The sequence below is a fragment of the Pleurodeles waltl genome, chromosome 4_2, assembly GCF_031143425.1.
Source record: "Pleurodeles waltl isolate 20211129_DDA chromosome 4_2, aPleWal1.hap1.20221129, whole genome shotgun sequence".
Classification (NCBI taxonomy): Eukaryota; Metazoa; Chordata; class Amphibia; order Caudata; family Salamandridae; genus Pleurodeles; species Pleurodeles waltl.
Genome location: NC_090443.1, coordinates 622,211,683 through 622,238,060, shown reverse-complemented (window position 1 = coordinate 622,238,060; position 26,378 = coordinate 622,211,683). Strand labels below are relative to the sequence as shown.

General features: G+C 45.3%; 1 protein-coding gene across 2 annotated transcripts in view; it reads right to left on the bottom strand.

Moving 5' to 3' along the window:
- LOC138294197 (uricase-like) overlaps positions 1-26,378 on the bottom strand; it is a 188,491-nt gene that overhangs the window by 43,853 nt on the left and 118,260 nt on the right. For both annotated transcript variants that reach the window (XM_069233357.1, XM_069233356.1), the window contains exon 4: positions 14,084-14,162. In XM_069233357.1, coding sequence (XP_069089458.1) covers positions 14,084-14,162 — 79 coding nt within the window. The remainder of the gene's footprint in view (positions 1-14,083; positions 14,163-26,378) is intronic.

The following is a 26,378-nucleotide window of genomic DNA, read 5'->3' as shown; positions in this document are numbered from 1 at the left end:
GTTTGCTAACCTTCCTCAGATATTCCTTTAGTATTAGAATAGTTTAGGAGCTAGATTCAATGGTTAGGCAGGAGAAATTCCAAACATCACATACATTTCCTGATTTTTTTGCATTGTTCCTAACGAAGTTTTGGTCTTTTATATGTTACTTCGATTTAATATTGTACAAAGTCTTAACTCTCCATTGGTGGTTCTGCATATACTATGTTTTTGAGACTCACCTATGTAACTTTGGCTTCAAGTCTGTAATAAAGCCCTATGAAACTTTAATTTGGACTCTGAGGTTTAATGTGTGACTATTGAGTTGCACTGTAATTGATTTGAAAGACTGGGTAACATTTTCTCTTTACACCTCGGAACAGAGAAGAAAAGATCCATCTGACCCCAAATGAGAAGATAGGGCCCAGGCTCCACCACAATACTGAGTCTTTCTTCATATTTTCCTACAGCTATCTTTGATTCTCTAGTGATTAAATATCCCCGTGTCATTTGAAAGGGAAATATAATCACTTCTGCTGCTCATCCAGTAAGACGGTCATGCTGTAAGTTTTAATGACAAGTGATATGCTGAAGAATTGTTTGATAATTTTAGCTATGGTACCGGTGCCAACATTTGTCACCTATTTAGGCACTTTACACCGTAGAATGCAGACGCCAAAACTGAAAGAGGCACTTTAGTCATGTTTCTGAAAATAATCTCAGTTGAAAGAGTTGCTAAAGTTAAAAAGGCCTTTTGGAGGTGAGATAATTCAACAAGAGAACATATATTATAGTTGTGCAAGTTACAATGTACTATACTCCGAATATTATGTAGCTTTATAGTTAGCACAGCGTCAATAATGATGATTGATTTGGCTAGTTACAGACTGAAGATTAACCTGTTGTTCTAAAGTATAGTACAGATAGTGGCTACTATTGGTTACCCCCATTCAAATGGTTAACCCAGATGCCCTAAAATATTACTGGTGCGGGTCATCTTGAGTGGTAGACAGGCAGGGTCAAGAATGAGTGGCAAGCCATCATTAATTTTATCATATGGTTAGGCCACACCCCTACTGGCCTAAACAGGCTTGATGTAGGTGCAGTGCTGCACCAAGGTTGTTGATGCTTGCATGATGCAAAGGGTGATGCTCAGTTTAAGTTATGTAGTTATATAGCGCAACGTCTGTAACATGTCTTGACACTGTAAAAGCAACAGATAACCAAGAGCTAAAACACTAAACTACTCTATACCCAACTCTACATTGAATAGGCTTGGGTAACAAAGGAAATAAAATGATTGACATTCTACTAAGAAACCATTGTAGGTAGAAGTGGATCCTATCGATTGAAAAGGGAGATTTACAATAAATTCCACAATTTTAACAAGCATGGTCGGTTTGCTTGTGTACGGTGATATTCTTTTACAGCTGTCACTGAGAACGCTTTTAGCTGTAGATGTTGTTAGACAGAACAGCGGTCACCAGGCTTTGTGTGATGATTAGAAAGATGATTTCAGAAGCACTACTGAGAAAGGGGCTTCCGATCCATGTTGACCTTAAGTACAGCATTTGGTTGGGCAGAAATCATGTGCTTCCAATTAAATTGAATACTTCTCCTAGCACCTTTATGCCTTGTCAGAAAACATATGCACACATTTTCAGGACTGGTGACAAGCTATTGATCAAGACTACAGGCCTTATCTGTTAAATAAGAAACGGTAAAACAAAAAAACAGTAGGCTCTTCATATGCAGTGAGAAAAGCAAGAATCAAAGCCAATTGACATAATAGGCTGGAATGTTATTAGACTGTAGACGCGACTTTTGTTATAGAAAATCTTTAGGATTAGTAGACAGGCGTTTTGCTATAGATTATATTCTTTGACAAACCATGGAGCCTGACACATTTGGATGTCTGTCAGCCTCTTGCAATACAAGCAAATCATTAAACAAGCTAATAGGACTTCCCTTGGCAAGTTTGCCACGTTAGTTCTTTTTAACTTATCAGAGAAAAATGGCAATAATTATATTACAATAAAGGAGTTGCCTACCACTCCAGACTTCGCACTAAAGAGCACTCACTTTGATGGAGCTATGTACGTGTATTTAGGTAAAATGGCATCAGTCGCAGTACAAGACAGGCAGTGAATGAAGTGTTGTATGTTGTGGTGAGCAAAGGCAAAATGTGAATTACACATAACCAAACCAGTGGTTAAAGAGGACTGACCAAAAGCCCTGTTTGTCTGTCTGTGCATGTATTATAAATATTTTGGAAAACATGAGGCCGGGAAGATAGCTGGAGCTGTCTGTAGGCAAATTTTAAAATACATATGTATATACATCTTTAAAGGGGCTTCTGGTCAATCTGGTCTGTTTTAGCATCACTCACACTCTGCTCCCATCCATCACAGCATACAGCACGGATAACAGGTCCACCCATTCACCACTGGCTCTAGTATCCTATAAGTAATAACATCTTGGATGATCACATGTGCACATCTGCCTGAAAATAAGCAAGATTCAATGCCAAAGCCAGGATTCCAGCCCTTCATGTTTCAATGTTCTCCTTTGTAAGTCCCCTTTCATTTCTTTCTATTTTCATTTTGGTTTTTAAGAGTGTACTGCAAACTGTCAAACAGTGATACTGGGTGCATGCTTGTGGCCTTTCATTTGCAGAGCACTGCATTTTGCATGGCTTCTAATTGTAAACTAGATGGGTTTTTTGTTGTCTGGGGTGTGAGCCATGGTCACAGTCCTTTTCAGGGTGAGCCACAAGTGAGCCCCAAATTAACCTGTGCTCAACCCTCTGGTAGCTTGGCACAGAACACTCAGGTTTAACTTAGAGGCAATGTGTTTGTGCAACACTTCAAATAGTAATAAAGTGAAAACTCCGTACAAAAAGAATCACACGCAAAGTTAGAAAATAGAAAGTTCTTTAATGAATAAAACAAGACCAAAATGACAAAAATCCAACCAGAAGAACTGGAGATACTCGATTTTGAGGTTTTTAGTGACAATCAGCGCCAAAAAGCACAAAGCACCAGCTGTGGATATTTGATTGCACCGTACCAGGACAAAGTCACAAGTTCAGGCCAATTGTGATGGAGTGTGAGCTGACCACAGGAACCCAGTTAGGCCCACTGAACCAAGTACCTCAAATCCTGGTTTGCAGGGGGTTGAGAGGATCTGCTTTGAAGATGCGTTGCCGAGCCGAAGTGAGATGTCCATTCCAAGTTGCGATGAAGCTGAGGTGAAAGGTCCTGTGTCATTGAAGATCCTGTTGATGAGGGCTTGCAGTGCAGAGTCCAGCATCGAAGATGAGTTGTGCAGATGAGATGAAGCATCGGCTCTGAGGAGCTGTGAGGCTATGATGTGAAGTCCGATGTTGCCATTGAGGCTGTCATTGATGAGGGTTGCGAGGGTCTGTGCCGAGGGTGCATTGCCCAGCAGTTGTTCCGATGGGGTGTAATGTGATGTGTGTCTTTGCAACAGGTTCAGTCGGCGTACTAGCAGTGATGCATCAGTTCCGCTCGGGTTTGTGACGTGGAGCAGAGGAGATGCTTTCATTCCACTGGACCCACAGAGTAAGTTTAAGTGGGCTGGGCCCAGCTCCTCATTCCCATCTTGCCAGTGATGGCCCATACAGTCACACCGAAGCTCCCCATTGTGTGTGACTGTTTAGGAGGAATACACAAAGCCCAATTGTCAACTACACCCAGTCATGTGACCCAGAGACAGGCTGCAGGCACCAAATTGATAAGGCAGGAAAATACTAACTTTCTAAAAGTGCCATTTTCAAAATTGTCATTTAAAATCCAACTTCACAATGTTAGGATTTTTCATTACAACTCCAAAGAGACCTAACATGAACAAGTTAGTTGTTCCATTTTGGAAATTATACTTATTAAATATAATGAAGTAATTCTACTACTATCCTATGAGAGTGGTAGTCCCTACAATTGTGTAAACATTTTTAAAGAGTTTTCACTACCAGGATATGTAAAGTTTATAAGTAGGGGTGTGTGGGGCTCTCCACTCGTTTTTGGAGCTCCATGCTCCACTTGAGCAGATCTCACCTGGTGCGTGCTGCAGTCCAATATGGGCTGCACAGCGCAAGCCCAGTCAGTCTGCTCTTGTGCTGTGCAGCCCATAACTGGGCTACAGCGTGCACCATAGCAGAGGAGGGAGGCAGCTGCTGAGAGGACTCATCATCGTTGGACGATGAGGAGAGGGGGACCCCCAGGAAGACCCAGGTAATTCCTTGTCTCTTTTGTTGTTGTTGTTGTTTGTGCACACTGGTGCATAAACAAGGGCAGTAAAAGCTATTGTTTCAGGCCTCTTGCACATCGGCCTGCCCCATGTGCACTGCAGCTTTTGTTGCCTATGGCCTTGGCCTGAATTCAGGTTGTGTCCCCAGTAGAAAGCAGCTTGATCTTTGTCTGATTCATAATGTGTTTGGAAAACCGTGTGAATGTGAGTCAGTTAAGTGGGATGAATTAATCTTGAGCCACTACAGCTACCATAGCTCATTTTGACAGGCCGAATATCAGCTGGTTGTCACACTCATAAATGTACAATTTGGTCCCTTGCCAATGTGAGAGGGATGATGAGTTTTCTAATCTTTTAGCTACAAAGGACAGAGGGCTATATCAAACCATAGATTCAGATGCTCCAACACAGTGATCGAGCACTTCTCCAAGACATATAGAGGGCCATTCTGACCCTGGCGGCCGGTGGCCGCCAGGGCCACCGACCACGGGAGCACCGCCAACAGGCTGGCGGTGCTCCAACGAGCATTCTGACCGCGGCGGTTCAGTCGCAGTCAGAAGCGGAAAGTCAGCGGTCTCCCGCTGACTTTCCGCTGCTCGTGTGAATCCTCCATGGCTGCGGAGCGTGCTCCGCAGCCATGAGGATTCTGACCCCCCCTACCGCCATCCTGTTCATGGCGGGAAAGCCGCCATGAACAGGATGGCGGTAGGGGGGGTCGCGGGGCCCCCGTAAGAGGGCCCCGCAAAGTATTTCAGTGTCTGCCTTGCAGACACTGAAATACGCGACGGGTGCCACTGCACCCGTCGCACCTTCCCACTCCGCCGGCTCGATTACGAGCCGGCATCCTCGTGGGAAGGTCGTTTTCCCCTGGGCTGGCGGGGGGTTTTTCAGCAACCGCCCGCCAGCCCAGGGGAAAACTTGTAATACCCGCCGGGGTCTTTTGACCGCGGCGAGGTATTTTGGAGGGCGGCATCCTGGCGGGCGGCCTCCGCCGCCCGCCAGGGTCATAATGAGGCCCATAGTCTGACCTCTTCAGCAAAGGCCTTTAGATTGGGATAGTGGGCCTTAGGAAAACCGTAGAGAGGGAGAAAATGTAACCTGTCTTTGCTCACTTTGCAGGAAAGAGCAAGTATTTTGTCTTCTGAAATTCTGTTTACTTTCTGCCTAAGGGTAAGGTTTTACCTGCTGTGTTAACCAGTCTCTTGCCCTCCTCTTGGGCTTTTTCAGATTGGTCATTGTTTGAAAATCTTAAAGCCTAAGGGATCCAGCCATTAGATAAAGGATATTCTTCACCTGGCAAGCCATGTTTCTCTAAGGCACAGTCGATTAATACCATATATATAAAAAGTTTGCAATCTGATGTCTGTGTATCAAAGCAGATCTTGTGTTGCAAAGGGTAGACTGTATCCCCATCTTCATGACCTCATATTAGCAGCAAACAAAATAAATTGTAAGGGGATTGACTTATACAGATTTTCAGATTTGAGAGAGAATAGTGTATGGACTGAGCTGATAGTATGAAAAGAGAAGGCTTAATAATGGGGCATGTAAAGGTATTTTAGTTTACCTCCTGTCTCTCAGGGTGGTTAGGCAGATTGGGTGGAGTACACCAACATCAGGTATTGATGGGAATAGATGGGGTTTCTTTTGGAGCATCTTTGCACGCCAACGGGGAGCCCTCTGCAAATGGCTGCTGCATGGCCACACTGCAACTGAGCTAACTAAAAATCAGCTGTCTAGTGCGTTTCAGAAATTTACAACAACTGGATACTTAACCAGTTCAAAATGGCAGCTGACACCTGACTGAAAAAGGGTGGACACTCAAAATGGTCGTTGCAAAGTGTATTTCCATAGAGCAGTCAGGATAAATGTATATTAATACAAAAGTATGATAGATCAAACACAAATTAGGAAAAGTCACACAGCATAAACCAAATCAAATGTGAGCCATTCTACACTAGGGAAAAAATGGTGTATATACTCCACTAATGATAAAAATATATATCAGAAATGTATGAGCACCAACAGCAAAGTGTGGGGTAGATCATGAGACAGTAGCAAAAGCTTGATGTTTGCACGCTTTGGGGGTAAGGAAGGGTACCAGCTGGATCCCAGATCTGACAGCTGTTATTGAGCTGGGTCCTGCATCTGCGCTGGACCAAGTGAAATATGATGAATTTGCCCCGAGACACATTCTGTAGAGCCTGCACCAGTTGTATGCTTTCCATTCGGAGCAGCAGCCTGCAGGCAGTGAATGGACTTTCTTATTTTCACTTCCAGCTGGCTCTAAAACAAAGGTCTCACTTAAAGGGTAATCAGCGTATCATACTGGCTGGGGTCGTCTGAAGCTATGGTGGAAACAAAGGCCGCACAGGTTATCACTTCGCAACTACTGTAGGGAAATCATGATTTGGAAGCCTATTTTTGACTTTGTTCAACACCTTTATATAACATATGCATGCAGTGTAAGCATGTCAGATGTATCTGTCTGTTTGAGTAATTACACATATAATTATTAAAAATAGCACTAATTAATCTTTTTTTTTTATAGTGCTATGAGTCTCAAAGTATAGTGTTAGAACGCCTCACATCACACAGACACATTGTGCTGAGATAATGTACTATATAAGTGCATAAACTAATGTATAGGAAATGTTACCGAAGACAATGATTGATCCAAGGTGTAGGAGTCACCCATCTATCGCTTTTACTGGGAGGCACTATGTGTAAAGAATGCATGGTTAAGAGAAAAAACAAAGTTAGGATTTAAGACGTAATGCAGTGGTTGGGAGTCAGCAATACTAATAAGACGTTATTATGACCTATAGGAACCCTTGTTCGCAACCTTACAAAAATGACAGATTGGGGGAAAAAATAAGTTTATACATTCATGCCTTGCAGTTTGCATGCAGCTCACTGATGCTGGTTCATAGGTTAATCAGCTATACTAGAAGGGTAGTAATTTATGGACTGCAAGTAACAAAATAATCTGTGCGTCAAAAGAAATAATCCAGTCAGCTACATAAAATAAATACCTGCATGTGACACAGAGTGATTTGCAGCAAGCTCATTAACAGTTTATGCTCCAGAGTCGTCTTTTCTTCATTGTTATCCCAAGATTGCTGGGCCCACAAAGATCTCTGCAGCTGATGCTCTAACCCTGTACGATGTTTATAAATGCAGGCTTTGTGTCCAATTAAGTAAGCCAAAACAGACACAGTTATTTTTATCCTTTTTGACAATTTCTTTCTGACAGTATTTAAAAAAAAATGTATAAGTTGACTGTCAGACTCCAATTTTCATGACTCCGCCCCTCGTGACTCCACCCCCTACTGTTGTCATTCCTGAAGCCCAAATGTATGGGTTTCTGGAGTACATTTACTCCAATTCCAGCACTGTTTGCATGGCTGTGATATAGCTTAGTATAAAGAGAAATCAGATGCTTGACACAATGCAGAGAATGACAGCAACTAGTCTTCAGACCAGTCCAAAATTGCAGGCAATGTGCGCTGAACAAGGGTGTACACTCAAGACTGCGACCACCAAGTTTATTTGCAGTCTGGAACCAAAATTATCTATTAGCCAAGCAAAGCTAAGCTAATTTCAGAGATAATTGATAATGGAGGCAAATTCACACAAGAAAATAAAAGTAATGATATAAGGATATCTTGCACAGCCAAAAAATTCAGATATCATCAGTGATATAACATATGCGATCATAGGCAGTGTCTCTCAGTGTCTATGCAAGTTATACTCATGTCCATTACATACAACTGGGGAATTTCCTTGGTGTTATGGTTCTTAAACTGTATTCCTTTTTAGTGAGTTTCTAAGTCTAAGTTATTTTTTTTAATGTAGCCTAAAATCTAACTCCCATCCCCACATATAGCTCCAATTTAACCTTTGCTTTTTCAGTGAATTGATATTTTTTCTAATGTAAAGTAAATATGGGGTGTGTTTTTTATGTAAAATAATATGGGGTGTTTGACTGCAGGGCCTTGCATGCTGGCATGGTCTGTGCTCAACCTATCACTGTGCATGACATTTGGGTGGGACTCAGCAATGGACTGCCATTGACTACCATTTTTTGAAGTTTTTTTGACCCACGGAACCACACAGGAGGCTGCTCTGAGTCCCACAAGAGCCCTGCGGGACTGTCGCAAACTCGAAGGGGTAGGGGATCTCTACCCTGGTCCTTTGTATTTTTTTTGTTTTCTTCATGTAGCGACTGCCAATCACTTTGCATGATTCTGCTGGTAGTCCACGGTGCTGACCAATCAGATTCTGTATTTTGATGTCTTTTCTCTCTGGAGGACCACTAGACTCCTGCAGGAGTCACAAGCAATACATATTAAACCTTAATTTATTTAACACAGATTACCAGAATTTCTCCAAATCACAAAAAGCTTGCTTTCTGGATAAATATTTAGTTTTCTTCCAAATTTGGTTTAATTCTGTTCAGATGCTTTTTCTCTAGCTGCCACAGGTATAGACCCTTGTCCAAAAATCCTAGTCAGGGTAAGTCACCACACAACCTAAATTATCCTGTGCTCACCCTCTAGTAGCTTGGCACAGAGCAGGCAGACTTAACTTAGAAGGCAATATGTAAAGTATTTGTGCAATAACTTATACAGTAACACAGTGAAAAAAACACAAAACATACTCCACATTAATTTAGGAAAATAGATAATACTTGTCTGAATCAAACAAGACCAAGACGACAAAAATCTAATATGCACAAGTCAAGATACTTTTTAAAGGTTTATATGAGTCTCGATCCTTAAGAATCAGTGGTTGTATCGTTGTAACACACAGTACCTGGGATGCATACAAAATAACGATGCACGGGGGCCGCAGAGGAGGAGATGCGCTGAAAAATAAGGCGCTGCATCTGATTTTCCGCCATGGCACAGACAATGCGATATTCCTTTAAAAGCTACAAGGTGATGTGTCGATTTCCAGGAGCTCAGCTTTGGTTCCTCACTGCGATGTGGGGATATTTTTAAGCCTAGCGATGGTGAATTGAAAAACATTGATGTGCTGGTAAGAAGGAGCAGGCACTGAGTCGATCTGGTATGCAATGCAGCAATTTTTCAGCCACGAGGGAGACGCTGCATTGATTTGTACCACACTGGAAACTCTGACATTGTTCCTTATTTTTCACAGCGCCTCATGGCCGCAGGTAGGCCTGCAGTCATGCCCTTCAAGGTCTTGTTGAACCTCTTAACTAGACCATTGGATTGAGGATTGGGTCTGGTGAACTTGTAACTTACACTACACACATCCCACATGGACTTCATGTATGTAGACATTAACTTAGTGCCTCTGTCAGACACTATCTCTTTGGGGAACCCCACACGAGTAAATATCCCCATCAAAGTTCTGGTCACCACAGGTGCAGTCACCATCCTCAGAGGGATTGCCTCTTGGTAGCGTGTGGCATGGTGCATCAAGATCAGGATGAACCTGTTGCCTAGGGTTGTCTTGGGGTCCAATGGACCAATGATGGCGATGCCCACTCCTTCAAAGGGGGTGCCAATGATGGGAAGTGGGATCAGGGGAGCTTTCAGCTTTTTCCCTTATTTCCTACTGGACTGGAAGGTGGGGGGACAGGACCTGCATAATGTATCTGAGGCTGTCTTCATTCGGGGCTAATAGAAGTGGGCAGAAAGCCTGGCAAAAGTCTTGTCTTGCCCTGAATGTCTTGCCAGGGGTATGTCATCAGCCTGTCCCAGTAGGAAGGGCTGGTAACACTAGGAGACCACCAGCACACGTGCTGCCCCAGTACCTGAAGCCTTAGGCTGGCTATATAGGAATTTATTCTCGCAGTAGATTAAGTGATCTACAGAGGCTTTACCTGCTGCATGGACTATATCCTGTCGCCTCAAGCCCTCAAGAGTGGGGCACTCTTTCTTTGCTTTGCAGATTTCCTTCCTCCTAGGGTCACCCTGAACTTACCAGCCAGCAAGCTCAGGTAGGTCACCTAGCAATGTCATCCCCGGTTGGCTCTGGGGCTTCCTCCTCAGGGACCCCATCAACCTCCACCACAGAAACTTCAGGGTCCAGTTTCCAGCTGTGTGGGCCATTCTTTCAGGCTCCAGACACCCTGGACTCCCTTCCCGGGCAGCCATGGACCGTGTGGTCATACAGACCCACTCAGACAATCCCATCATCGCCAAGTGAGACCTGAGCTCTACTTCCCTCCAGGTAGTGTGCTCCAGGTCATGGCCTAACAGACAATCTACAGGCATGGCAGGGCTTGAGGCTACTTTCAAAGTACCAGAGACCCCATCTTCAAATGGAACCTGAGCCCCCAGTAGGTGGCTCTCATGATTGTCGGCAACTATGACTTGGTAGAATGTGTTTGGTAGGACCTACTCTGCTGACACCAGCTGACTCCTGACACTTGTCATGCTGGCTCCTGTTTCACGCAGGGCCTCCACCCATTGCCCATTAATGGTGAGCCTCTGCCTATACTCAGAAGTATTGGGAGGCATGTGGGCTTTTGGCATCATATCTGCATCCCCCAGGGACACTAGGGTTACCTCTCTCTGTTCCCCAAAACTATCTGGAACTAGCTCCTCACCATGTGTTACAATAGCCAACCCAGGTGTCTGCCTACTAGTTGGGGGCGGTTCCCTGTTTTGGCATTTGGAGCTGTCCTTAGAGTGACCATACTTGGAACACTCTGTTCATTTGGGTACACACCTCCCTGTGTTGTGATGAAAGAACCTTTTCTTCTTAGGATGAGACTGAGACTGGCTACCACTAATCCCTTCCATATTGTTTTGGGGGCCTTTAGAGAACTCCTTATTTTTAAGTCCCCCTTTCTTCTGTTGGGAACTTGACCATCTTTGTGGGTGTCCGCACCAGATACACTTTTGGACACTCTGGTACTAGCCCAGACTTCCTGGGATCAGTCAGCTTACTGTCAACTAGGTGCTGGCCCAATTCTGTAAAACAAATACTGAGCATGTGCTCTCTCAGGATTAAATTGTACAACCAAATATAATCTCTGACTTTACTGCCCTGCACCTAGCCATTCAGTGCCTTACAGGAGTAATCATTGAAATCTACACACAATTGGTTAGGGAACTTGTTAGTGTCCCTGAATCTTCGGCGATACCTCTCAGTGGTCAGTCCAAATTTGGCAGTCAAAATCTTTCATGGGAGGGTACTTGGTCTGGACCCCAACCTCTAGTGTTAGAAGTGTGTCCCTCCCAAGTGTTGGCATGTGTTTCCAAAGGCCCACCCCCAGTGCAACTTCATGAACCGAAAATCACTTATCAATGTCATCTCCCACCACCTAACTGGGCACCAAATCCTTGGGTATACAAACCTTCTTGTGTCCATTAGGTACTGCACATATGTTGCCACCATCACTGCTGGAATCTGCCTGCCTGGCCTTGAGTTCCAGCTCCTTTAGACTCAATTCATGAGCCATCAACAGTTTCTTCTCTGCTAGGCTTCTTTCAGCTTCAGCTACCCTCTCAGCCTTCCTCTCCTCTGCTCTATTTTTAATTTTACCAACTGCAGCTGGAATTTTTCCTCCGCCCTCCTTTCCTCTGCAGTCAGGACGTGACTAGAGACACTGCTACCTGGTCTCACATATAGCAGAACTCCGGGGGTGTCACCACGACTGCTGGAGGTAGCTCCTCAGCAGGGCCCTTCTCCGTCTCGGTCTCCCCCAAATCATCTTTCTTTTGGGAGTGGGCCTCTACCCAGGCCATCAGCACCTTTTGAAACTCCACGTTATTGGTGGCTCCTAGGGCAGGTAACCCCCATCCCTTTGCAGAAGCTGTTCAACTGGTTATTTGTATACTCCTCCAGCTTAGCCAGCTCAAACTCCAGGGCTCTACTTGTAGAACCAGCCAGAGAAATTATGTATTAAAAATGCAAAGAAATGCAAAGCAGAGAAATTTGCAGAAAAATCAAAAAATCAAAATGGTCTTTAAATGTGGGTAGGTAGTGTACATGTAGCTATTGTATGGCACTGCACAAACAACCGTCCTATTCTCACTGATGTTCACCAACCTAAAACCAGCAATAATGAGATCAGAAAAATAAAGGAAGGCAGGCAAAAAGTTGGGAGAACACCACCCTAAGGCTGTCAAGTCTAACAAAAATGCATGGAGAACATTTTTTGGGGGATTCCCACTTTTTCTCTGCCACAATCTCAGGAGCCGAGACACAAAAGTGAGGGAGAGTGGCGCACAGCCAGCTTCCAGGAACCTTACTGGGGCTCGGGGACCCGATGCCCCAGGGCCAAAATCCGTCATCAAAGGCTGAGCCTGTTAAGGCCCCCGAGACCCCAACCCCAGGGGCAGCTCAATTTCTTTGTCATGGGGAGCCCAACCCTGGCACAGAGTACTTTCCCTATCTGCACCAGTGTGGTCTAGGAAACATATTTTGCTCCCGTCTGATGGGAGTTTTTTTAAATCTCCTGCCAGGTGGGAGCAAACAATCCTTTCCATATCTACAGCAGCATGGACTGGGTAGGCATATCTGCTCCTACCTGGCGGGAGAGTTAAACATGCGCCCGCCGGGTGGTAGCACACTTGTGTTTCCCTGTCTGCACCCCTGTGGGCAAGGAGACAGATATTGCTCCCACCCGCAGGGAGCCAGCATAAACACCTGCACCCTGTGAGTGAGAGCAACGGAGGATTCCACCCCATGCAGGGAACCAGCTGCAGCCAGCGGGGCCTGGGGCTCCTCCTGTGGCTATCAGCGTGGTGTTTGGTAGGAACCCCAGGTAGCCAACTGGGGCACCCACCTATAATTTAGAAATCGTCTGGGAGATTGGTTCCCTGGGGCCAGAATAGGCTTAGGAAGGGGGACCACACAGCCTCCCTCCCTTTTTTACTAAAATTCATACCCTGTGATGGGATCCCCGGAGTCTCTGAACGCTCCATGATGGGGGTCACTCCCCTTAATATATAAGTTTGGGCCCTAGGGGATGGGATCCCCCGTGGCCACAATTGGCTGAGGGAAGCGAAGTCCATGTGCCCTCTTCCTCATATATATATATATATATATATATATATATATATATATATATATATATATATATAGTTTGGCCCCAGGGAATAGGATCCCAAAGGCCACTATTAGCTCAGGGAGGGAGCCATGCAGCCTGTCCCCTTGAAGGCCCTGTGGAATGGGGTCCCAAGGGACCCCTCTGGCTCAGGAGGCGGGGCCACATCCACAAAAGACTGCCTTCAAGTGTGTTCACTACAGTAATCATCCCACATATTACATCACTCATGATATCTTCTGTCATCATTGATAATATCACTGCAACGTTTGCAAATTAAATTATTGATGAGAAAACTGTGCACGGTGGGGGCGCTAGTTATAGTTATCAAAGCTGATTATAACTGGTGAATTTCAGTGGTTTGTACATTTAAAACGATAGGTTGTCTTTGAAATTCTCACCTAACTATAACGTTACCTAAAACCTAGCGTTTTTCAACGAATTTCAAAGTTTTTTAAAATATAAAATGACATTCACATATTATAATAGTTCCTAACTATAACATCACTTTAACCTTTGTTTTTATCAATACATTTATATTTGTATGTGTGTGTGTGTACATATATATATATAGTTTTTTTTTTTATGTGGGTACATTTTACATCTTACTTTAGGACATTTAAATGTTTATGGAATTATCCCTCTTAAGTATGAACTGTTGGGTTGTTCTTTCAAGTACCAAAGCGACTAACAATTTCACAATGTCGTTTGCTTGCAAGGTAAATTCCAGACCTTGAAAACTGAAGCTGCATCTGTGATAAACGGTCTGGGAAACAAAGAAATTCTTAGTGAAATTCTTACCTCCTTGACTTTGCTCAACTTCACAGAAATGGATTCCATCGGGAGAATATATAAAGGCATGGATGTGCCCAATTCCATTCTGTGAACCAAGAAACATCATTATGGGTAAATGTTTATATGTGCTACACAACGAAAATAAATGAGTTATATTCCGGGTAAAGTAAGGATACTTCTAATGATTACAAGTTTCTACAAATCTGTTTCATTTTTAAGTGATACAAATCATGATTACAAAACAACGAGAAAATGTAATTATTTACATATATTATCACTAAATATCCAGCTATTTGAAGAAAGATCTTACTGTTGCAGCAATTTGCTCCGAAAGCAAATAGTTGAAGGATATCTGTTTCCAGGCCCCCATCAACTCTGTTCAGTACACCCAGTTGTGCATGGGCTCAACATATTCATTCCCTTATGCATTTAAATAAAATGTATAGCCGCTATTACAAAGGTAACTTAATAGGATAAGGTCTGTCTTATCTTTCAACATCAATATTGAGAATCTAGTGACTTCTTAGTGTGGCAACAGTACAGCGAAAGTCTGCAAGTGCATAAAGGTAAAACATAGGCATATTAAAAAACTGTGCTTACAGATATACCAAGGACATTATTGCTGATTTTGCTCAGATTACTTACCCGTAATCATCAGTATTCCGATGATTCCTTACTCGTCCCGTTCCTCTGTGATGGAGTGAGCAAGGGTGCCCATTCACTCCCCAACAGTCACTACTGCAGAGCAGTTTTCCCTTTTTATCAAAGGGTCAAAAGAATGTCCCATACAATTCTCCTCTTCCTCTATCCCTTCCTGTTCCATATTAAGCCCAAACATAGAAATTCTTCTTCTTAGAATAACTTAAACAAAGGGCAACAAAGATAAATATTGAACCGCCAGACACAGCTATTCAGTACTCTCCTGGATCTGTGGATACTACAGAAGACAGACTGCTGTGCTGCTTTGCTGCCAGAAGGACTGCCAGTCTGTGGGCTGCTAGTCTGCTTCTGTACTGCCTGCTGCCCTGATGATTTCTGAGAAGGATGACTGGACCTGCACCCTTCATTCCATGCTGAAGTGACTTCAAGGCCCATATTTATCCTTTTTTAGCACCACATTTGCGTCATTTTTTTATGCAACAGTGGCACAAACTTACAATTACAATTCTATTTTGTAAATTTGTACCGCTTTTGCATCAAAAAGCGGCGCAAATGTGGTGCTAAAAAAGTATAAATACGGGCCCAATTGTCAGCTGACTGACCTCCTCTTTTGAGCTACAGGGACATAACAAGCTTCAGAGGCTCCCTGCAACTGTCCAGTCTATCTGCTGCTGGACCTGGGTGAGCCGTGCTGGCCTCTGCTGAAGTGAATTCCTGACTGGGGTGGGCGGAATCAGCAGAGTTTCATTCCACGGAATTTCACAGAATCACATTAAAAAATTGCAGAATTCTACTGTGTATAATTTTTTATTGTGCAGGGATAAAAAAAATACACCACCTGGCATTGGTAGGAAGTACACCTCAGTGATCATAAAATAACTCCTTTCAGATGTGATGCTCTCCTATCGGAGTGTCAGATTGTGGTGTGCTTTACACCACAGTGCTGTGACAACACCACCCGACCTGTGCAGCTCTTTAACAAGCACAGTTTGCAGCCCGGACCGGAGCACACTGTACTTAGAGAAGTCTGCGCCATCTCTGCGCTCCACATCTACCACGGCCCTCTAAAAAAGCTGCTTCTTGGTACCTGTGTTATTTTAAAGAGCAAGGTCCTAAAAAAAGAAAATGGACGTAGCCGTGCCAGCCTTTGGGCAATCCTTGAGATATCTAGCACTTTGTACCAGAAGACAGATTTACAAATGCTCTGATTGCCAGCCAAGCCCTTTGTTTGCACGATTAATTTTGTCTTAATGATATCGCCTGATCACAGCCAACCTTGTGTTGAATATCGTGCTTAAAAAACGTTTATGTATATTGAGTGAACCCGAGCGTGTTCTGCTTAGTTCCACGAAAATATATTGAATGTTTATAAAATCTTCTTTTCATTCATAATATACACCCCATTCCCGATAGATTAGTGTGACTGAGTCATGGAAAATAAATTTGCCTTGTCATTTCCTGACAAGGAGGGCTACGTCTGCATACTACTGTAGTTTTGTCAGAGCACAAGTTGAGAAAGGAAGAAGTGCAGACTCTAGTGCCCCCCAGGTCAATGGCCTCCGAGTGTTTGGCCACCGCCTCTCCAAACTGGCTGTGTTTGAAGAGCTCATTGCCCTGGTTCTTGAGTCGCTACGCTGGGAGGCAACTGGCTGGCAGGGCCTTTGTTCAGTGGCAATGGTCTACTGTTTCCTTTGCCAAGCTCGCTCTCCACCTCCTCCCTCAGCCTCCTGGTCAAGGACTTCTCTTTCGGCCAGAAAACGTTTTGGGTGCATTGCCGATTGCACTGCTGTCTCTCCTCCCAAGGGGCGGGCATTCAATCTTCTACAAAGAAGTTGAGTAGCTCAGTCCTACATCATCAGGAGGAAACAAGGGTACAGACAAGAAGGGGAAAGCAGCCGGCAAGACCTGACTGGAAAACCTTAAAGGGGGGGAAGGCATAAATCTGATATGATGACATGATTCAGTGCTAATTTAATTCTGCTGGTGGAATGTTGGAATTAATTAGTAATTTGTGGTTACATGGGTAACGTGGAATGACTATATTACTCCAATTCCGCTAGTGGAATTTAAAATTCCACCCACCCCTATTCTTGACCCCAAGAAGTATCCCTCAGGTCGTGGACCCTTGGTGTGGCATACGAAAAGGAGAACACCTTAAGGTTTGGGCCTTACAACAGACATCATAGCAGGGCACACTTAAGTGCATTAAATCCACTGGAGTCTCTAAACCTACATGGCCTACAATATACAAGGGACTTTCAGGTAGGCTGAACCAATTGTGAATACACTAATTACCAAATACCTTTAAAACAGAGCACTGGCCCTGGACCTGGTTATCAGGGCCCAGGGCACCATCGGAGTCAGTAACCACCAGTATCAGTCAAAAAATGGGGGTGATCACTACAAAAAGAATGACTTTCTCACCCCCCCTACATGAAAGGTGATGGGAAACTAACCTACACCCTGGTAGTTCTCATCAGCTAAGTGGAAAAACATAGAAAGTCCATTTGATTCGGCATGGACACTCCCAGGTCTGTGTTCCAGTGTAAAGTCCATCCTCTGTAGGGAATGGACCACCTCAATAGCTTTGGATCCGCTACCCTCATCTGCATGAGCCATTTGAGAGATCTGTGGTCAGTTTGAACACACAAGTGAGTACTAAATAGGTATGGCCTCAACTTCTTCAAGGGCGAGACCACAGCAAAGGCTTCCCTCTCAGTGGCACTCCATCTCTGTTCTCTGGGGAGTAGTCGCCTGCTAATGAAGGCACCTGGATTATCCTAGCCCTCTTAATTTATTTGTGCCAACACTGCCCCGAACCCTTGCTCTGAAGCATCTGTATGACCAATAAACTCACTGTAGCCAGGGACCAGCAGGACTGGTGCTGAACACATAGCCTCTTTCTAAGTGTCAAAGACCTTCTGACACTCGGGTCCAAATGACCTTTTGGGGCTGCTTCTTAGAGGTGAGTCACAATGGTCCCATAGTTCTTAACAAATCTCCTATAGTACCCAGTCAGGCCAAGAAAGGTCCTGACCTGTGTCTTGCTTAGAGGAGCCTCTCAATCCAGGATGATCTGAATCATGGGCTGGAAGGGTTGTACATGACCTCCACGAACAAGAAGGCCCAAGTAAGCCACTGAGCTCTGCCCTATCTGGCACTTGCTTGCCTTGATCGTCAGGCCTGTCTGTTGGAGGGCGTGAAGCACTTCCTTCCAGTGGCGCAGATGCTCCTTCCAGGTGGAACTGAAAACAGCTAAATCATCAAGATAAGCTGCACTGAAAGTTTCCAACCCAGGCAGGACTCTGTTCACCAACCTGTGGAAGGTGGCAGGGGCATTCTTCAAACCAAGGGCATTATTTTGAACTGGAAGTGGTCCTCTGGAGTGGAAAATGCTGATAGCAAATTTGCTTCTGCTCTTAGGGCAATCTGCCAGTAACCTGAGGTCAGATCAAATGTACTCAGGTACTTTGCAGCCCCCAACCTGTCATGCCTTGGTGACTGTATTCCAACCTCTGTAGTCCACACAAAATCATAACTCCTTATTTCCCCCTGGGAGATTAGGGTTGGGTACCAGTACCACTGGACTGGTCCATGAACTGTCAGAGGGATCAATTACCCACAGCTCCAGTATCTTGGCTACCTCAGCCTTAATTGGCTCTGACTTCCAGGTCAGACAACCTATACAACTTGTTTTGCTGGGACCAGTGTCAACATTATGGACACCCCGAGTGATGATCCCAGGGGTCAAGGAGAACAGCCCAGCAAACTGCTCCAATACTTTCTGTAGTCTTATTGCTGTCAACATGAGAGAGAGAGAGTACAACTCCCTCCACTGACCTATTTTGCACATTGGTGGACAGGAGGCCTGGCAGAGGCTCACGTTCCTCCTCTCCTCCTTCATCTGTGACCATCAGCATGGTTATATCTGCCATGTCTTGGTGGGGTTTAACTCTATTGACATGCAGGACTCTGTGGGAATTCCTGTGTGTGCCAAGGTCTACCAAGTAGGTGACTTCACCCTTGTTCTCCAAAATTGGATGGGGCCCACTCCATCTGTCCTAGAGGGTCCTGAGAGCCACAGACTCCAACACCCACACCATCCTGATTAGAACTCAGGCATAGTAGCCCTTTGGGTATACCAAAGCTTCATGAGCTCTTGTCTAGCCTCCAGGATGCAGCTTGCTGTGCTCATGTACACTGCCATGCACGACCGCAGACCTAGAACATAGTCCAGCACATTCTGCTTGTATTCCGTGAGAGCCTGCTTTCAAGATTCTCTCACTAAACACTATTACAGGGTGCCCAAACAGTAAATCAAAGAGGCTAAAACCAACCACTTTTTTGGGACATGTCCCTGTAAGCGAAAAGCAGGTATGGGAGAAGAACAGCCCATCTCCTCCTGCGCTTGTCAGACAAGCCTATGATCATGCCTTTCAGGGTCTTATTGAACCTTTCCACCATTCCATTGGTCTGGGGTTGATATGAGGTGGTGAACTTGTAGGTAACACCACATTCATCCCACATCACCTTTAGATAGGCCTACATAATGTCAGCCCCCCTGTCTGAGACCACCTCCTTTGTTAAACCCACTCTTGCGAAGAGACCAAGTAAGGCTTTGCCCACTGTGTGACCAAAGACCATTCTGAGGAGTATTACCTCTAGTTAATTGGTGGTATGTCTACTACCACAAAAAATATATCTATTGCCTGAGGCAATTGTGGGGCTAGAGAACCAACAATGTCAATCCCCACCCTCTCAAAGGAGTCCCTACCACTTGCAGTGTTATCAAGGGGGCCTCTGGCTTTCCCTCTGTCTTGTCACTGTCTTGACAGGCTACGCAGGAGCTACAGAACTCCTTTTCTTTGGTAGACATGTTGGGCCAATAGAAATGGTTTACCAGCCTGTTCTAGGTCTTGGTTTGACCCAACTGTCCTGCCAAGGGAATATCATGGTTCAGTGTGAGGAGAAACTTTCTATCCTACTGGGGGACCACCACTCTCCTGGTTGCCCAATAATCCATTCTCCCTTTGGACCCTATGGAATCCACTGACATCACAATGCTCCTGCCTGGAAGCAGTCTGCTTCAGGCCCTCAAGAATGGGACATACTCTTTATCCCTGACACAACTCTTGCTGATCTCTAGTACTTCCCTGATGTGCAGTCTATGACCTAGCTGCAGCACATACCCAGTCAGGGAGGTCTGCTTCTGCGTATGGTCCTTCCTTTCCACCCCTGACCATTCAGAAGATTCCAGATCATTTCCCAGTAAACACTCTACTAGGAGGGTAGGAGACACAACTACCTTCTTAGGGCCAGTCACACATCCCCATTTCAAGCTCACCATTTGGATGGGGTGGAACATGGCTCTGCTGTTTGCATAGGTTACCTGGTAGAATACACCAGGTAGAATCTGCTCAGGAGAAACCAGTTGTCCAGAACCATGGTCATACTGGCTCCTGTATCTCTCAGAGTCTCAACCTCATTAGTGCTGATTGTATGCCTCTGTCTGTACTTCTCTGTGCTTGGAGGTAAGGCTGCCAGGGCTGCAACTATCACTCCACCCATGGACACTAAGGTTGCCTCTGTTAACCCCTTCCCGATCTCTGGGCCAACTTCTGTCCCCACACCTACACTAGCAATCCCCTGGGACTGCCCACCGGTGGGGGACTTCTTGGAACAAACAGCATCTCCTCTCTTGTGTCATGGTTGCATGCAGTCAAAACACTTCCCTGCCTTTGTAGGGTCAAATAACTACCACTGATACCACTTCCCCTTGAAAATGGAATGGGCCAAGGACCCCCCTCATTGTGCAGGTATGTGTGGTCCTTTAGAGGACTCTTTAGCTGTTTTATATTGGTTAATCAGGACTTTCTCCTCAGAGGGGACCTGTCTACCTTTCTTTTGACCACCTCCCTGGTTCTTCTTGGTCACCTTGGAGCAAACCCATTCATCTGCTGTCTAACCTAGTTACCTGGAACTAGGTAGTTTAGAGTCAACTAAATATGTGTGTAACTTCTCTGAGGGTCAGTTAATCAATATGTGTTCCTTTATGAAGAAGTTGTGGAGCCCCTCTTAATTACTTACCTGGTTACCCTGTATCTGGCACTGTAGTGTATTCGCTGAGATGTCTAAAAGTCAACCCAAGATTGGGTACTGGCTTTCTGGGTGTCCCTAAATTTCTTGCTATACTGCTCAGGGGTGAGACCAAATCTCCTGACAGAACATTGCTTTATGCGGGAGTAGGACTCAGCTTCCTCCCCCTCTAGGAATTAGAGCCTATCCTTCCCAGCTATTGGAATAAGCTCCCACAGGAGTAAGCACCAGTACTGAAAGCTCGCCCTCCTCATCCTAAGGGCCCTCTCAAATGCAGTCAGCCACTTATCTATATCATCACTCTCCTGATGTTTAGGGACAACCTTCTTAGTCAGCCTTGGGTCAAAACCACCACCCCTAGACATCTTTACCTCTTCTTGGCTGCCACAATCTCTTCATCCTCACATGTCCATCTCTTCTTAGTCAGGGCCAACTTCTCTGCCTCTAGACTTATGTAGGCTGACTGGGCCTCAAGTTCTCTCTCCCTGAGGGACAGTTCTGCATCTCCTGTGGTGGATCCTTTCCCTCCACTAGCTCTAAGCCAGGCCCCAGTTATTGTAGAGGTGGACAGATGTTTTGTCTTATCCCTTAAGGGTCCTCCTCCCCTCTATTTCTTCTGGACCCTCCTCTTTCGCTACCTAGGCCTCTGCCCAGGCTATAAGGATTATAACAGCTCCGTCTTCCTGATATTGGTGAAATCTGGTCATTCCCTAGCACTACAAAATCCCCTAAGCTGTGCTACAGTGAGTGTGGGTAGGCTAGCCAGATCAAGCTCCATAGTATCCCTAGGTTTTGGGTCCCACAAAAAGCTGCTGCAAAAATTGAGGTAGAGTAGTCTTGAAAAAATGAATTATTCACAATTAGACCAAATTATAAATTAAAATGTTTTTGTACCAGGCCAACTCAGAGGATTTTGAATTGCCTTACTTAAATGTTGGATGGTGTTATTAAACACAAGTACTGGAACTCACTGCTGCAAATAAATGTTGGAAGGTGATTTATTTGTAGGTGCAGGTAGGCATGTACAACTAGTGATAACACTAAAATCAGAAATAAAGTCCAGTCACCGCTCAATAAATAAACCCTTGCTCAACCCTTGGTAGCTTGGCTAACAAGCAGTCGGGTTTCACTTAGGAGACGGGTGTGTAAAGAATAGAGATGTTTTTTATCTTTACAATTACACAAAACGGCAAAAATCCAATGGAGGGAACCAGAGAAATGAAGTTTTAAAGATTAAATGCAAAAATGAGTTTTCTAGTGCCTAAAAGTGTAAAACGCCAAAAATGGCCATCTGGTCGGACTGGACCGCAACCAAGTCAAGGTTTTAGGCTGACTGCGATGAAGCACGGGTAGGATATGAGTGTTTAGGCTGGTCAAATGTTTACATTCGGACACAGTCACTTTTTTAAAGCTTTGTCAACGTCAAGTGATCAGGTCCTCTGATCCATATTTCAGTTGGTAGCGTGATGCCCTGATGAACTTGTGGAGATATTTGTCTTCATCATTGATGGTGAGGAGCTCCATTTCAAAGTCGGCGGCTTGAATCTCAACAATGAGCCCATCTTCTTCTGCAGCTTTTTCCAAAAAGTTGGCCAAAAGTTCGCAAACTTTCGGAATTTCTTCTGAAATGTCCTTTGAGGGTCTTAAAGGGGCCACAACACCAGCCAAGGGTCCAGAATCTCTGATTTGTCTCTTGGGGTTTGGTGACTACAATACCTGTAATGCACCTGGTCAATCCAAGTAAAGTCCAGGTGAAGCTGGTCAGCTGGGCTTATCCTGTGGTAGTTGATGCAGATGACTTCTTCCAACAATTTTCTTCCTGTTGCTGATCAGAGTCCAATCCTTGATCTTTTAAGAAAGACAGAGTGTAGGAGGTGCAATCTTCCTGAGTGCAGTCCTCTTTTTGTACAGTCCCAATGTTCAGTAGGGCAGTTCTTCTTTTTCAGATGTTTCCAAGCAAAGATCTGAGATGCAGTGCAGCTCTCCCATATTTATTTAAGATTCTGGACTGGCAAGAGTAGGGCACTCCCAACCAAATGGGCTCAAGTCGCCACCCTCTGTGTAGACCACTTCTTGGGAAGTGTGGCATATTTCTGTTCCAGAATACACATTTCCACAAAAATCAAATTGGGGAAAACCTCTCCTTGGGGTTCAGGTCTGGCTAACCCTACCCACAAGTGTGGCAAATGTTTCCCTACACTCCCCTTCCAGCCCCATCTCCTAATCTAATTATAATCTTTCCTTCACTAGGGCATATAAAACATATTTTATAATGTTCTTGCTTTTTATCACAAGGCACCTTACCCTTGGGGCTTCTAGGGCAGACTGTAGAGGTGACATATGTAATAAAAAGATAGATTTAGACTTTGGAAGTATTTTTAATTCCAAAGTCGAATTTAGGCATAGCTTTATTTTAAAACTAGCCTGCAAGACAGACCTGGCTTTAAAATGGCAGCAGACACCACATCAATGCACACTTAAGTGCAGTTAATCTACTGGTGTCTCTAAACGTACATGCTCTAGGGTGTTACAGGTTGTCTGTCTGAACCAATTGTAATTACACCAATTACCATATACATTTTAAACATAGCACTGGGCCTGGGGCTGATTAATAGGGCTCCGAGCACATTTAGATTCAGTAACCACCAGTATCAGCTGAAGACTGGGGGTGATCAGGGCAGAAAGGATGACTTTCTCTCATGGGCTCTTCGCAAATGGACCTGTTCACGCCAAGATCCTGCCGTCTTCGCTGCCCACCAATGTGATGTTCCAGCAAACTCCACTCATCGGGCCACAGTGACCACCAATGACACCCAGCAGGGTAAGATCTGCAGTTTGTGCTATTGCCTCGACAGCTGGCATTGAGCGCCAACCCGAAGCACCAGCAACAACCATTTGCAACACCCAACAGGCTCTTCAAGCTACAGTGACAACCATCCACGATGCCTGGCCGACTCTTTGTGCTACATTGACGACCATCGCTGACCCTCTCCCTACTCCTCGTGGCCCCTTCCAATCAAACAGAACTCTTGGTGAAGGATTTTGAGGGTAACTCCTTCAGCTAGACTAACCTGGTCCCTGTATTCGGCCCACACTTCATCGTGGTTGGCCTGAACGTGTGACTTTCATCCGGTATTGCACGAGCAGATAGCCGCAAGTGTTACTTTGTGATTTAGGTGCTTTACTTGATGGAAATCTTTAAAATTGCATATCTCTGGTTCTACTGATTGGATTTTTGTTGTTCTGGTGTAGTTTTATTTATTAAAATTGAATCTGTTGTTCTACATTGGTTTGCAATATTTACTGTGCTGCGTTCTCACTTTATTACTGTTTGTCTGCTGCAAAACCTTTTTACACATTGCCTCTAACTTAAATGTTTGCCCCATGCTACCAGAGGGTTAAGCACAGATTAATTTGGGGTTTGCTCATGGTTCACACTGACAGATATGTGGTTGTGGCTTGAGTTGAGTTGAGTTCAGTTTCACCACCTCAACCAGAAATCCAATTTCCAACAGTAGGTATTGAGTGTGGGCCCTCTAGGGCCTCGTATTGAGGTTTAAGTTATTTCCACCTATGGATGGAATATTTAATTTATAGGAGACTGGGATCTATGGAGTGACTGACCTATGAACTAGAAGGATTGAGCCAACCCACCTCTTACATATTCATGGGGGGCAGTAGCACTGTGCTGCTTGCCTTCCTTCCCATGCTAAACTGGTCACTTTTGTGAATCGGAAGCATCTGCATTGCTTTTCCGCTTTCAGTATGTTATGGATTTTTGTGAGACTAAACTCCTACTCTGCTCTTTATTTGAAATATTTTGATGTATTTATAAATCTTTTTGTCTTTTGAAGTTTTCTCAGTAAAATGTTTCTGTAATTGCATGTTTTCCATTAGCTTCTAGTTGGCTAGGGTGTGCACTTAAGCCAGGCAGAACCCACGCACTCTAGTCAGGGCACGGGAGTAACACGTCCAAGATAACCCCTCCTCACCCCCTTGGTAGCTTGGCACGAGCAGTCAGGCCTATCCCAGAGGCAATGTGTAAAGCGTTTGCACAACACACACAACACATGTGACGCACTATCCCCACCACAAAGGAAACACAACACTAAGGTGGTCATTCTGACCTCGGCGGTAAAAGGCGCCTACCGCCGGTCAGAAATCCTCCATAATCCCGCCGCGGTCGCGGAAACCCGCCACGGTCATTCTGACCCGCAGAAGGCAAACCTCCGAAAATCCGACCGCCACAACAGACCGCCAGACCAGCGGTCGGCGGAAAGGTGGAGGTGACCAAACCTCCACCGCCACGCCAACAGAAATACGCCCATGCCATTACGACCCACGAATCCACGCGGCGGTCATTCAAACGCGGTATTCCATTGGCGGGACACACCGGCGCGGTCAGAATACACACAAACGAACAAAACTCACCCACATTGGACGATTTGAATCCCACACACCTGATACACATACACACACCACTCCCACACACACAATACAATATAAAACACCCACCCACATCACCCACAAACCCCTACGCTTAAAAATTCGTAAAGAAGACAAGAGCGAGACACCAGCATCCAAAACATAACAGCCACAGCCACTCAACACCATCACCCACACACTATCCACACACAAAACAACACACACCACCACACTCAACTCACTTAAATACACATACTCCACCCCACACATCATACACACCACCCCATGGCACCCCAAAGACAACCCCGCTTCACAGACGAAGAACTCAGGGTTATGGTGGAGGAAATCGTTCGTGTAGAGCCCCAGCTGTTCGGCACACAGATACAATACACCAGCATTGCCCGGAGGACGGAGCTATGGCAGAGGATTGTCGACAGGGTGAACGCAGTGGGACAGCACCCCAGAAATCGGGAAGACATCAGGAAGCGATGGAACGACCTACGGGGGAAGGTACGTTCCATGGTATCCAGGCACAACATCGCCGCGCAGAAGACTGGCGGAGGACCCCCACCTCAACCCCCACAATTCACATCATGGGAGGAGGAAGTCTTGAACATCCTGCATCCTGACGGCCTCGCAGGAGTCGGCGGAGGAATGGATACTGGTAAGTTGAAGCTTCAATACTGCTTCCCCCCCACCTGCATGCCAAATCAGACCCCAACCCTCACCCCCATCCTCGAACCCCACCCTCACCCCCACCCCCATCCTCACCCCCACCACCATCCTCACCCCCACCACCATCCTCACCCCCACCCCCAGCACACCTATTCCCCGCCAATGTCTCACCATCACAACCCACACATCCCAAAACCTAGGCCTGCATGCGTCCACTAAGCATGGACACCCATCACCAAAGCATGCCCAATGCATATACACATCCCCCCCACAAGCCACCCTCACCAAAGCCCCCACACACGAATGCCAGCACTTGGGGACACGGGAACCCACAGATACACCCATATGCCACACATTGAAACTATAACCATACCTCTATACCCCTGCAGGACCCGACCGTCAACACACCGCGGCGGAGGGGCCAGAATTATCCCCACCCCCCACC